General features: G+C 46.6%; 1 protein-coding gene across 2 annotated transcripts in view; it reads left to right on the top strand.

The window, feature by feature from the left end:
• ZFYVE16 (zinc finger FYVE-type containing 16) overlaps window positions 1-13,480 on the top strand; it is a 589,878-nt gene that overhangs the window by 246,278 nt on the left and 330,120 nt on the right. For both annotated transcript variants that reach the window (XM_078675307.1, XM_078675306.1), the window contains one exon: window positions 9,216-9,338. In XM_078675307.1, the coding sequence (XP_078531433.1) occupies window positions 9,216-9,338 (123 nt within the window). The remainder of the gene's footprint in view (window positions 1-9,215; window positions 9,339-13,480) is intronic.

The following is a 13,480-nucleotide window of genomic DNA, read 5'->3' on the forward strand; positions in this document are numbered from 1 at the left end:
CATAGCATGTTAATCTGCACCACTGCCTACGAATAGATGCTTACACGATAAGTAACATATTCCTTCTGTGCTGTGGTTGGGCCTGAATCTAGACTGCATGTCATCAAGGAGCTGGTGGTTGCAGAGGCATCAAATGATTTGTTTCTCTAAGGCCTTTGCAGGGTATGGTGGGATGGGAATGGCTCTGTATTTGGTAAGTGGGGCTGGGTCAGCTGATGTTTTCTTGAGCAGGGGCATGGCAGTTCCATGTTTCCAAGTGTTCAGGAATGAAGCTCAGTCACTGGAGGCATTGGGAATGGGTGTTGGTGCTGTTCTAATGTGTAGGTGTCCTTTTACGAAGTCCTGGTGGAGGCAAGCATCAGATGGAGCCCCCAAGTGGATGGTCTTCATGGTAACAGTGATTTAGATTGTGATGACGGCATGTCACGAGATCAGGGTTCATTCATTGGCTCTGATGGAAAGTTGAGTTGTGCCGGTGATGGGCTCCGGTTCAGGTTCGAAGTAGCTATTTTTGGAGGCGATTGTGTTTCTGAAAAATTCTGAGAGCTTGTCTCAAAAAATTTGTGAGTAGGTGATTTTGCCGAAGGCGAATGAAGGCATGGGGATATATTTAATGATGGCGAAGATTTCCTTGCTGCTGATAGTGCTGGCGTTGATTTGATCTTGAGTGGTTTCGGTGGTGGTAGGTCTGTGAGGATGCGGGATGGGTATGCTGAAACTGGCATGGCCGTGATCTGTCGAGGTCATGTTTGCTGACTTGTCGACAATGATGTTGCTGACTGAGGAGAAAATTGGATCCAGTGAGTGTCCAGTGGTGTGAGTGGGTTTGGAAACTTGCTGGTTGAGGCCAATTTTTCTGAGATGTTCTAGAAGGGACGTAGAGTTTAGGTCAAGGCAATCTTCTAGGTAAAAGTTGAGGTCTCCGAAGAAGATGAAGGTGCTGGCGTTGAGGATGAGGTGTGAAACAAAGCCTGGGATGTTGCTGATGAAATTGATGTAGGGTCCTGGTATTCTGTATGAGGGGTCTGCCCAGAGAGAATTTGGCTTTGATGCGCATCTTGAACGTAAGTTGTTCCATGTAGCTGTTGGGGGTGTCTGTGTAGGTGGGACAGCTGATGGTACCTTTGAATATGATGGCGACTCCATCTCAGAGCTTGTGCTGACGGTCTTGTAGCTGGCCGGGATGGCTGTTGCGATGTCTGTTGCAGAGGTTGGGTTTAGCCATTTTTCCTTAAGAAAAGGCAGGTTTGAAGCAGTAGGTCCCATATCCCTGTGCCGTGTTTGGTGAGCGAGCGGGAATTTAGTAGCATGCAAGTGAGTGTGGTGGTTGGGTGGTGTTTGGTCTGTGTGAGTGGGAGCGGGTGGCTGGTTTGAGTAAGCGAGTAGGGAGCTGGGTGCTGTTGTGCCAGAGTGGTGAATGCAGGTTTTGGGATAATGCATTAGAACTTGCAGGAGGTGCATGTGAATGATGTGAGATGATTCATACAAATTCAATAATTGTGAAGAATATATTGACTTAATCCGCAATCTAACCCTGTTACAAAAGGTGTATAATGGCAGTCCCTAGCTCCAAGTTCTTTTCTTTGATGGATGATCCCGTACGACCTACTCTGTCCTTGGAAAATCACTAGGTCCTTGGACCCCTGAGCCTATTTCTGCTGCTGTTTTGGGAACATAGTTTACCTCATGTGTCTTCTGTTTGCTGTTGACTGTATGTTTCTATATAGTGGCCGGCAGGATTGATGTAGAACTCTGACCGGAGTCTCAGTCCAGACTGAGGGCAACACCACAGTGTCGTTTTACTTTAGTAAGAGAGATTGAGTCTGAAAAACTTGTCAGGATTATGCTAGCAAACATCACTACACATATGGATGCCTCCAGAATCAATGTCCACCCATAAAACACTGTACCCAACACTCCTGTAATTAATTTTACATCATGACTGTCTGAAAAGTAGGCCTATATTAGCCGCATTTGCCCCTACAGAAAGATTGGGTGCCAAATCGGGGCGCTAGGTGGCGCACGAGCTGAATGGCAGCCATAGTGTGAGGCTCTCGCCGTCCAGCTGAAACGTCTTCATTTATCCTCTGTCCTGCCTCGCTACGAGCCTGAAACGCTGTGTGGAAGGATAGCTGAAGGTTCACTGGACATGCGGTGTTAAAATCAGCGACATACGCGAAGGTTGGAGGCGGTTGTGGACATTGTGAAGCGCTAAGCGGGCTGGCGTCCGGAGTCTCCTGGTACTGCGGCTGGGGTACGGTGGGTACGCAAGCGCCGCGGCTTCCACGTGGTCCGCCGGCCGACGCACATCACAAGCGGCAAAGAGATAGTGGTGAGTCTCCCTACACACGGCGCGGCACTGCCTGGGCTCTGAACTGTGCACAAATAAGCACCACACCCAAAAAAACAAGCATGCATGCGGCGAGACATCGAGGGGATTACCGGTGAAAACACCACATGGGCATTTTACAAGACGTAGATAAAGCGGCGACAATGAGCAGAAGGCGGCGGCTGGCATAATCCTATATTGGCAGGAATACTAGACCGCAAGGGATACCATATGTGGCTAAAAGAGCCCTAGGGACAGGGCTATGTAGATATACATGACAGCGCTCCCACATAGTACATGGAGGAGTGAATTGCAAGCTGGAAAGTGCGCGTGAAACGCTAGTAAAGCTCAAATACAAAAGATCACTGGGGCAGACTGGAGAGAAAAAGACACCCGTGACCCGCAGCAGACACCCACTACGAGCGCTATTGGGCCTGCAACGAGGGCTCACAAAACACGACAGGCAGCGCTGTGCGGCCTGACCCATAAAGGGGGGCTTACTATATATCTATAGGCCCTTGGCCACAAGAACTCTAAGATAAGAGGGGCCCCCATTACGGAAACGCCATAGTACCTCTCCCCTCACACCACACCTGCCATTAAAGGCCGCTACAGCCTCAAGATTCAAGCTGGGTAAACCAGACATGCGCCAACTGCGCCTTACATTTGAAACAAAAAAAAAGTGCGCGTCAACAAACGACGGAGGTGGAAGATGGGGCTGAAGGGCCGCAACAGGATAAGCAAACGGAACCAAGCGAAGACGTGAAATCCATTCTATCAGAGGTACGGCAAGGCTTTGCAACCATTGTGGACAAGATGGACACATTGACGACACGCATGGATGCCATTGTCCGTAAAATCGACGGCCATGAGACACGCCTAAAAGACGCTGTACAACGAATATCGGAGACAGAAGATACCACGGCCCAAGTGAAAAATGCGGTGACCCAGATGGATAAGCTGCTAAATATTATAGCAGCTAAGAATGAGGACATAGAGGCAAGAAGCAGACAGAACAACGTACGCGTATTGGGCATACCGAAAAGTACGAATACGGGCAAGATGGAGGTATACATCGAAAAGATACTCATCACAGTGATCGGAGCGGAGTTATTAGCCCCACATTTCATTGTCGAAAAAGCTCATCACTCCCTTGGACCGAGGCCTCCCCCTGGCACCGCACCCAGACCTATTATTGCGCGTCTATTGAATTATAGAGACAGAGACACAGACCTACGCGTGGCCAGGGAGCAAAAGCAATTAAACTACGAAGGGGTGTCCTTTACTATGTTCCCTGACTTCACCACACATGTACAGGAGAAAAGACGCAAATTCACTGCTGTGAAACAAAAACTGAGGCAAGCTCAGATAGACTATGCTCTACTTTACCCAGCACGCCTCCGAGTTACACATCAGGGTGCCTAGACGATATTCACGAAGCCACAGCAGGTGGATGACTTACTCAAGAGACAGAAAAAAGCGCCCCCTGGGCCTGAGGACTCTCCAAGGGTACATTCATCGGACGTGGAATGAACGGCCCAGAGATCAGCACAAGATCGCCTCAGCAATGTGATGTGACAACATGACCACAGCACAGACACGACCAAATCGAAGACCAACAGCTATTATTCGCTGGATATGGATACTGCATTTGCAGCGCATCTGGACAGGACACAGACACAATGTATAGCCGGTCACCCTCAAAGCTTCTTCAGGGACTTGCTCAACGAAGCAGGCCTCCTGGACAGGCGAGAGGTACCCCTGGGCCACCCGGCAGTATTCCCCCACATGGGTGAACCCCACTATTTTCTTTTATTGACTTTGCTTTTATCTATTTTGATTCTAGTTCGTTTATGGGTTGGGTTTAATACCAGTAATGTGTTTGATGGGGGTTTTGTTACTGGGGAGGGGGGAGGACTAAATACAACTGGCATGATTGGGATGCTTCAGTAGGAGGGGGGAAGGGAAGGGAAAGTTCACAGCTGTTGCAACACTAGCCGGAGGTACTTAAATAGGCGATACGTCTCATGTACTAGACAATTGTTAACATTTTTAATATCGCAAAGTAGTAGACAATGTAATATGAGGTATTATGTCTTCCCATGAAGATAAATCTGTACTTAAGGTAATATCTTGGAACGTTAGAGGCCTGGGGGATCCCAGAAAACGTAGACAGATATTGTCCTACTTAGATAGCCAGCAGATACAAGTGGTCATGCTACAAGAGACGCACATTAATCCACAGTCCCCAAACACATTTGCCAGTAAATGGTCGAGTGTTCTGATTTTTTCGTCCTATTCTTCTTGTGCCCGGGGAACAGCTATATTAATAAAAAAGCAGACACCATTTGTGTTAGCGGGCGCACTGGAAGAACCACAGGGGAGATAAGTGATTGCATGGGGAAGATTGGGTAGAGACTCGGTAATGCTAGCGAACTGCTACGGCCCAAATGTAGATACTCCCGAGTTCTTCACCACTTTGTGGGGGAAAATACTGAACATTGGATCCACTCGCATCATATGGGGGGGGGATTTCAACGTCGCCCTAAACCCTGCACAGGACAGGTCTAACACTGCCACACATCATTATACTAATTCCCAGGAAGCATTGCAAGGCATATTGGAAGAAGGTGGTTTGATAGACAGCTGGCGCCACACACATCCACAGGTACAAGAGGGAACGCACTTCACCTCACGCACCGGGACATGGGCAAGGATTGACTACTACCTGCTTTCAAGGCGGTTGGGACCTGCTATCCGTAATGTTTCGCACCCTGACAGGACCTACTCAGATCACTGCCCTGTTAAACTTTCACTCACACCCCCGAGGTATGACATGCCCAGGCCCACTTGGCGAATGCAACCGAATGCCTTATTAGACACGGTCTTTCAGACCGAACTGGGTGAGGAAATAAAATACTTTTTTCTTAGAAATAAAGACTCTGTAGACAGCGTGAAAATTATCTGGGAGGCGTTCAAAGTCACCATCAGAGGGTACTGTATATCCAAAAGCTTCGGAGTGCTAAGAGATATACAGAGAACAACTAAAAAGCTGGAGCTGGAGCTGAAGGGGCTCGAAGGACGGATGTGGACGGGGAGACAGGAAAGGTGCAGAAGGAATTCAGGGAAAAACTTTCCAAATATGAAGAGAATGCAGCTAGAGAGGTGAAGTTCAAAGGTCAGCACTGGGTGGCTCGTAGGTATGGAGAGGGAGAGCGACCAGGGAGAGCACTGGCTGAAATTATAAGATGTCCACGGTTTAATACCTATATATTGGAAATAGAGGGACCTGGGGGAACAGTCTGCCAGGACACGCCTGACATACTTGAGGCATTCACCGCACACTATGCTACATTATACTCCACGCAACGGCATGGGCCGGTAGACCTCGGTGCATTCATGGGGGATGTGGCACTTGGGTGCCTCAGTGATACACAAAGAGAATTCCTCAGTGCCCCATTTGAAATTGATGAAATTAGGGAGGCAATTATACAATTGAAGAATGGGAAGGCGCCAGGCCTGGGCAGACTACCAGGCGAGTACTATAATAGTTACATTCAGAATCATGGCACCGGTTCTCAAGGAAGTATTTGAGGAGTCTTTAGAAGTCAGGATACTTCCCCCATCGATGAGGATGGCATTGGTATCATTAGTCTTGAAACCGGGCAAACTCCCCGGCTCCTGCGACTCTTACTGGCCGCTATTGCTCATAAATTGTGAAACAAAGATCCTGGCCAAAGTGCTGGCCAATCGCCTCACTCTCCTAATGGATAAACTCATTCTCCCCGACCAGTCAGGCTTTGTTCCTGGGAGGGCCACTACCCATAATCTGCGCACTCCCTGATACAGACAGTAGCTCCCGAGTACCCGCTCGCCGCAGTTTTTTTAGACGCCACTAAGGCGTTCGATTCTGTGGAATGGGATTATTTATTCGGAGTGTTGCAACGTACGGGCTTCCCGTCATTATTTATCTCATGGATACAACTGCTGTATCACCAGCCCATAGCCAAAGTACTGATAAACGGGCATATGTCCCCAGCATTCTCTATATCGAGGGGCACTCGGTAGGGGTGCCCGTTAACCCCACTACTTTTCGCTATCGCAATTGAACTGTTGGCATCCAGACTTCGCCAATGTCACCGGGACAAGGTGTTTAGGTTTTGCTTACGTCAAATTCTGATCTCCTTATATGCTGACGACGTAACATTATACATCATAGACCCCCAACAAAATATGAATCCCGTGCTGAGAGAGTTCATAGTCTTCGGCAGACTGTCTGGGGTTAGTATAAATTGGGGGAAATCGCAGATATTCCCTCTCACGACAGCGGTCCCCGAGTTCAAGCCGGATTTTCCACTCGAGTGGTGCGGCTCTGGCCTCCGATATTTAGGCATACAAGTGACTAGAGACAGGGAAGAAACAATACTGCTCAATTATGATACGGCCATCATCCTCCTAGCTGGTAACGTCACACCCTGGAACTCTCTGCCCCTATCATTTGCAGGCAGAGCCTCCCTCGTAAAAATGATCATACTCCCCCAATTCCTATACTTGTTCCTAAACATTCCCTATCACTCTGGGGCCTTTTTTAAAACCCTACGTACTGAATTGATTAGATTACTCTGGGGAGGTAAGCAGGTACGGCTCAAATGGTCCACACTTACGCAGCCGTACGATCAGAGGGGATTCGATATCCCAGACTTTGAGGTTTATTATGTAAGCGCACAAGCTCATTATGCGTACTATTGGATACAACCCATCAAATATATGCCTCAGGTAGCCACTGAGGACTGGCTCGCAGACCCTATTCCATTGAACGGCCTTATACATGGTCCTGCTCATTCCCGGGAGACACCACCCACAACGATCACGAGTACAGTTGATGCATGGAAATGCATAGCAGATCTTCTCGCGTCACCTCTTTTGTACTCTTCGCGTCTCCCGCTGACATATCACCCAACCATGGCTCTACTGCAGAAAAGGGGTTTCCAGAATCTATGCAAGCGACTTCATGTCGCGACATGGGGGGACCTTTTCCATGAAGGTACGTTCCGCTCCTTGGAACATCTTTTTCAAAACATACAGCCTACACCGTTGGACATATTCTTATATGTACGGTTGAGGCAAGGGATGAGGGTGGTTGTCCCTGATTTCCCCCAGGAGCCGGAGAATCTTGCCCCATTACACTTCATGCTCAGTTCCACAGAGGGTAAACACTTGGTATCAGGTATTTACCGCTGCATACGCGCTCAGCAGAGGGGCATCACTAGCACGGCCCAAGCACACTGGAGCGAGGAACTAGGGCAGGAAGTGACGGATGACTAGTGGGCATATGGTTGTGCACAAACCTCGCAAATTTCTGCCAGCTGCAGATTAAAGGTGATACACTATAAATTCCTGCAACGTTTGTTACACGCCTGTCAAAAAATACTGTTTCAAGCTGACTGATAATGATATATGTGAGAGGTGTGGCAGACCTGGGGCGGGCTTTCTGCATCTGGCATGGGAATGCCCGGTGGTGCAAGATGCAAGAATTCTGGTTGCAGGTGCATGAGGCCCTCGGAAAAATGATAGACAGCACACTGGAAGGAGACCCCCTGATGGCACTCTTGGGATACACTGCGCACCTACCTAAAACATATAGGAAATTCATTGCCACGTCGCTCTTGTTAGCTAAGCGTAGGATAGCTTGCAGATGGGGTAGGGGGCATGTGCCGAAGTTTAAGGATTGGTTAACAGACGTCTTATATTGTCAGGAGCAGACAAATACATATGCGGAAACATTGCCGAGAACCTCTAGACCCAAGGATATCTGGGGTCAACTCACGAACTATCTCCATCAAAGAGATGCCGAGAATACAGATGCCCCTCCGGCAAGTGGCACATGATTGTTGTATGATATTTGTGGCTCTCCCTATAGGCTTGGGACTACACTACAAGACAGCTATCGATTTGCATTCTGAGAGCTGGGATCCGTTTTGAATACACATGACATGTTATTGGCTGATACTGGGCCTCTATGCCTGACATTTCTACTATTCACCAAGGTACTATAAATGGATATGTGTTAATACCAAATGTGACTAATGTATAATGGACATATTCAATGCAATATTAAAGCGTGAATTGTATAGAGAGAAAAATGACAATTTTCTGAGACTTGCTATGTGGTTGTCAAGCTGTATTGCCATGTTACGTGACAAAACTATAAATAAAAGATTTTTAAAACAAAGATTAGCCACCAAATTGTAATTGGATGTAAACATTTTTTCTAGCCATTCACATTCTTTACATGGGCTGTGACTGGCCTGGTTGTAAGAGGAGTATGAGGGCAGGGAAATGAGACAGCCAGAAAGGATAAATAATTAAAAGTTACTAGAGAGAGCAACTATAAGGAACGTTTCTAAAGAAGGGAGTGATGAGCAGTAACAAAGTAAAAGTGAATTGATAATGGGAATGAACGAGGAAAGGAATGAAATAAAAGCAAAAATCTTTATCAACTCTGGGAAAATCACCCCTGTGATTTATTTATGGCGCAAATTATTTTTTTTCTACATATCTACATTTCTTCTGTTCTACAAATAAAAACTGAAAACAGGAAAGCCTACTCATTGTGAAACCTTTAATAAACATCTTGTCCCAGACTACACAAACACTTGTGACACTGATGGAGGTTAGATGAGCCATAGATGCCTCAAAATTCATCATGTCCATCATAGTCACAAAGGAAGAGAACAGGACAAGGCTTCCTGCTGTGCTCTTTGTACATGCACAGATCTTTTCTGATTAGAATTTATCTAGTAAGCAATTACTTCATAGCAAGTAATACTTAAAATTCCTGCTTTCCTCATTTGTGCTCTAAGTTTATCTTTCTTTCTTTAAATAGAAGCAATGATGGAAGAACGGCCATGTCACAAACAGCTTATGTCACTCTTGGAAGAAGGTGGACCTGACCCGTTAACATTCATTTTAAATGCTAATCTTCTAGTCAATGTGAAGTTAGTAACATGTAAGTATGTTTATGTGTAAATCTTTATAGATAAACATTTATGTGCACTTTAATAACTGAAGTACAGTGTTTTGATATGATAGGAATACCACTATGTTCTTAAGATTGGGGTGTTTTATGGTTACATAGGCCTCAGATGGGAAACATAAACATTTTACATGTTCACATTTAAAGTTGACATCTTTCCTTAAACGTTGGCTTTTGACACATATAAGATAATATTCGCTGACATGGATTTGCTTACATTTACACTTCTTTGTAGGCATTTTAATAGGGCCTTGAACATTCTGTACTAGACTTAAGTTCACTGCGCAAAATGTTGATGTTTGTTGTCCGCTCCGTGCCCGCCCTGCAACGGTTGAACTAATAATGACAGCCTGACTGACTCAACTATGGCAACATGGGTGAAGTTTGTTATATAAACAACACCAATACTTGAGCATTTTGTTCTCACTATCAAGGTTGGCCCATGCCAGAATTCCAGCCCAGCTGAATCCTGTTCACATTCCTGAGAAGGATGATTGCCTGCTCTGCACAAGAATGGGCATCCAGATGAAACATAAGCTTTGGTAACTGGGGAGTTAGATCACCATAGGGTATTCTGGCAGATTCACACCTCCTACGCACACTAGGTTAGGAAGTGCTAGGTGGGAGTTATGATGTGATTTTACATGAATGCTTCTAATCAATGTCCCTGCACAATGACTGCATTGTTCATTTTCTTTACAATTCTAGTAATGCTGTTTACTCTATTCTTTTTCCTTCTATTAATCATTGCAGTGCTTGAATTTTACACAAGAATCATAATGCTTCCGCTTGTGTATGAATCGTGTGATATAATAACGATACTAGCCACTTGGGTGCGTCTCTCTCCAACATGAGCTGTAATCGAGTCAAAACTGACGGTTCTGCTGGGAACTCAGGGGTAATGGAATGTAACCCATTCTTCAGTCCAAGATAGATAAATATATCTAACTGTTTCCTCTGTGTCTCCTGGACCATATGATCTATACTACGGAATTGGCCTGTGTGATATAGGTCTCCATAAGTAAGTACTTGAGTCCGCTGCTTAAATTTTTTGAAGACTCCCTCCTGTAACAAAGGCATCTCGGGGTGGTGCACAAGGGGCAACAAGGGAGAGTATACCATGGGCTTATCCAGCATACGCTGTATGTATGTCCATGCTGCTATAGTGCCCGTAAGTGCATTGGCAGCCCCGTCCCTATTTCTAGCTACTACATGTAGTGCACCGTCTATTGGTGTAGGATGCGCCAGCCAGTGTTCCGCTGCCACTTGTGGCATATATGTCGGCTGCTTCACCCAGTACCATGCATAATGGGCCTGCGCGCAGATATAATATAACTCAAAATTCGGGATCCCAAATCCTCCCTTCTCATGAGTTCTCGTCATCACCTCCCTTTGCAGTCTAGGCTGTTTTCCTCCCCAAACTAGTCGTATCATCTCTGATTTAAGTGATTTAAAGAAAAATGTCCCTGGATAAAAGTGGATGTTCATGAAAAGGTATAGTAACCTGGGGAGCACCACCATCTTTATCAATGATGCACGACCCGCCATTGAGAGGGGCAGCGCCACTCAGCTTGTGACGCAGTCGGTTATTTTAGCTATGGCTGTACCGTAATTGAATCTCATAAGTTCGTCTCTATCGCTTGTGATTCTTATTCCCAAGTACTTCAATTCCTCATCGCACCATTCCAGGGGAAAGTCTAGAGGGAAAGGTGTTGTAGCTGAAGTCAAATGGAAAAATACATGATTTCCCCCAGTTTATTTGTACTCCCGAGAGTTGCCCAAATACTATAAATTTTCTCAATATCGAGTTCAGGTTCTGCTTAGGGTCGCGAATGTACGACGTTATGTCGTCGGCGTACAGCGATAATAACACCTGACGCAGATTACATCTGAGGGCCTTCTCATTGTGGTGCTGTCTTAATTTAGCCGCAATTGGTTCCGTCGCTATAGCGAATAATAATGGGGAAAGTGGGCTTCCCTGCCTCGTTCCCCTAGTGATGTTGAAGGTCTGTGTTGTGTGACCGTTGACGAGGACCTTAGCCACAGGCCTGCAATATAACAATTTAATCCATGACAGGAATAGAGGGGGGGAGCCCATGCGCTCCATAACTCCAAAAATATAGTCCCACTCGATGGAGTCTAATAACTTGGTGGCATCTAAAAAGATGGCCGCCATCGGCAAATCAGGCGAGACGTTGTTTAGGATGACAAACAGTGTCCTAAGGTTGTGAGATGTGCCTCTGCCAGGCACAAAGCCCGACTGGTCAGGCAATATTAAGTTTTCCATTAAAAGGCTCAGACTCGTTGCAATTAATTTGGCCCAAATTTTTGCATCGCAATTCAGGAGCGATAATGGTCTATAGGAATCACAGAGTGTTGGTTCCTTACCCGGCTTCAACAAGGACAGTATGAGCGCCTCTCTCATGGAGGCTGGCAGGTGGCCCACCTCCAACGCATCTTCATAGACTTCCCGAAGAATGGGGGCCTTTATATCTATGTATGTTTTGTAAAATTCTGCCGGGAAGCCGTCTGTACCCGTGGCCTTTCCCGATTGTAGCCCCATTATAGCTTCTCGCACCTCATCGGGGTCAAACGGTGCACCCAGGAAGGCTCTCTGCCCATCGCTGAGCCATCCCAACGCCTCATCTCCCAGAAAGCTATCTGGATCCAGTGCCTGTGTTCTTGTAGGGGTGTAGAGTGTTTTGTAATGCTTCATAAAGGTATTGAGTATGTTAGGTGTCTCTTTACAGACCCCCCCGTCTGGGTCCTCCACTTCCATTACATAAGTGTTACATCTAGGTTTCCCCACCCTTTGCGCTAACATCTCCTTCACCGTATTGTCGGGCAACCCAATGTTTTCCTCGGAACTGTGCCTCCCTCTGAGCCTCTTCCATATATTCTGTGATCTTCTCCCTGAACGCCGCCTGCGTGGTGCTCCTTGGACCTTTCGCAAGTTCCTGCTCTAATGCTTCGGGTTCCGTTTCTAGAGTTCGTAGGGTATGCAGGATGTCCCTAAGCACTCCAGCCCCCTTAGCTATGCAATATCCCCTGAGTGTTACCTTAAAGGCCTCCCATACAGTTTCTACGCTATCGACGAGTCCTTATTGCGTTGGAAAAATTCACAGATTTTCGTTCGTAACTCCTCTTGAAAGACTGGGTCAAGCAAAATGGGGGCATGCAGCCGCCAGGGACTACGAGGCGTGCTAAAATCGGGTGCAGAGAGTCCCAGCACTACTGGTGCATGATCCAAGTATGTCCTAGCCAGGTGTTTCACCATGGCCCCCGCAGGAGCCATAGCCCTGGACACAAAAAAATAGTCCAGCCGGGCCCAGGATTGAGCCTGTGCAGTAAAATGCGTGCCCGCCTTCCCATTAGGGAATCTGTCTCCAGGCATCTGTCAACTGGTAGGTATTGATGATCTCTTTTAACACTCCCTGCGCTTTAGAGTAATGGTCGGGGTGGGATGCGATCTATCTAATCGAGGGTTGTAGGTCACATTAAAATCTCCTCCCCATATAATTTGGGTGGAATTTAATTCAAAAATCTTTGCCCAAAGAGTGTCAAAATACCCAGGGTCATGTGTGTTTGACCCATAGCAACACGCCAATGTGATAGACTGCGTACCCAGTCGGCCCCATGCGAGGCAACTCCTTCCCCCGGATCCTCCATCTCGCCCCCCTTCCTGAAAGGGACCCGTTTCTTAATCAAAATTGCCGTTCCCCGTGCGTACGTAGAGTAAGAGGAGAGTACTCTATGTTTTGCCCATCTTATGGCAAAGGTGTGCTGTTCCTTTGTAGTGTAGCTCCTATTTTCCCAATAGGCTCTGCGCATTGGAATAGTACCTACAGCAGTAAAGGCCTAGGCCAGACGTTAACTAGGTCTACTACTGTCGATACTAGACTTAATTTTTGGGTTTGCCAGCTAAGCTCAGAGTTCGCTAGAAACTTTCTCGAATGTTCAAGGAGGAATTAACTTCCCTGATTAGACAAGAAGGGATTTAGTTTCTGACAACCATAGAACATGACAACTTTGCTCTCCCCTAATCAAGAGTCAATCTCGAGAGTCGTGTGAGCACAAGGCAATTATTTTACTCAGTCAGTACGTGCATTCTTAGT

The sequence above is a fragment of the Lissotriton helveticus genome, chromosome 2_1 (assembly GCF_964261635.1).
Source record: "Lissotriton helveticus chromosome 2_1, aLisHel1.1, whole genome shotgun sequence".
In the NCBI taxonomy this organism is placed as follows: Eukaryota; Metazoa; Chordata; class Amphibia; order Caudata; family Salamandridae; genus Lissotriton; species Lissotriton helveticus.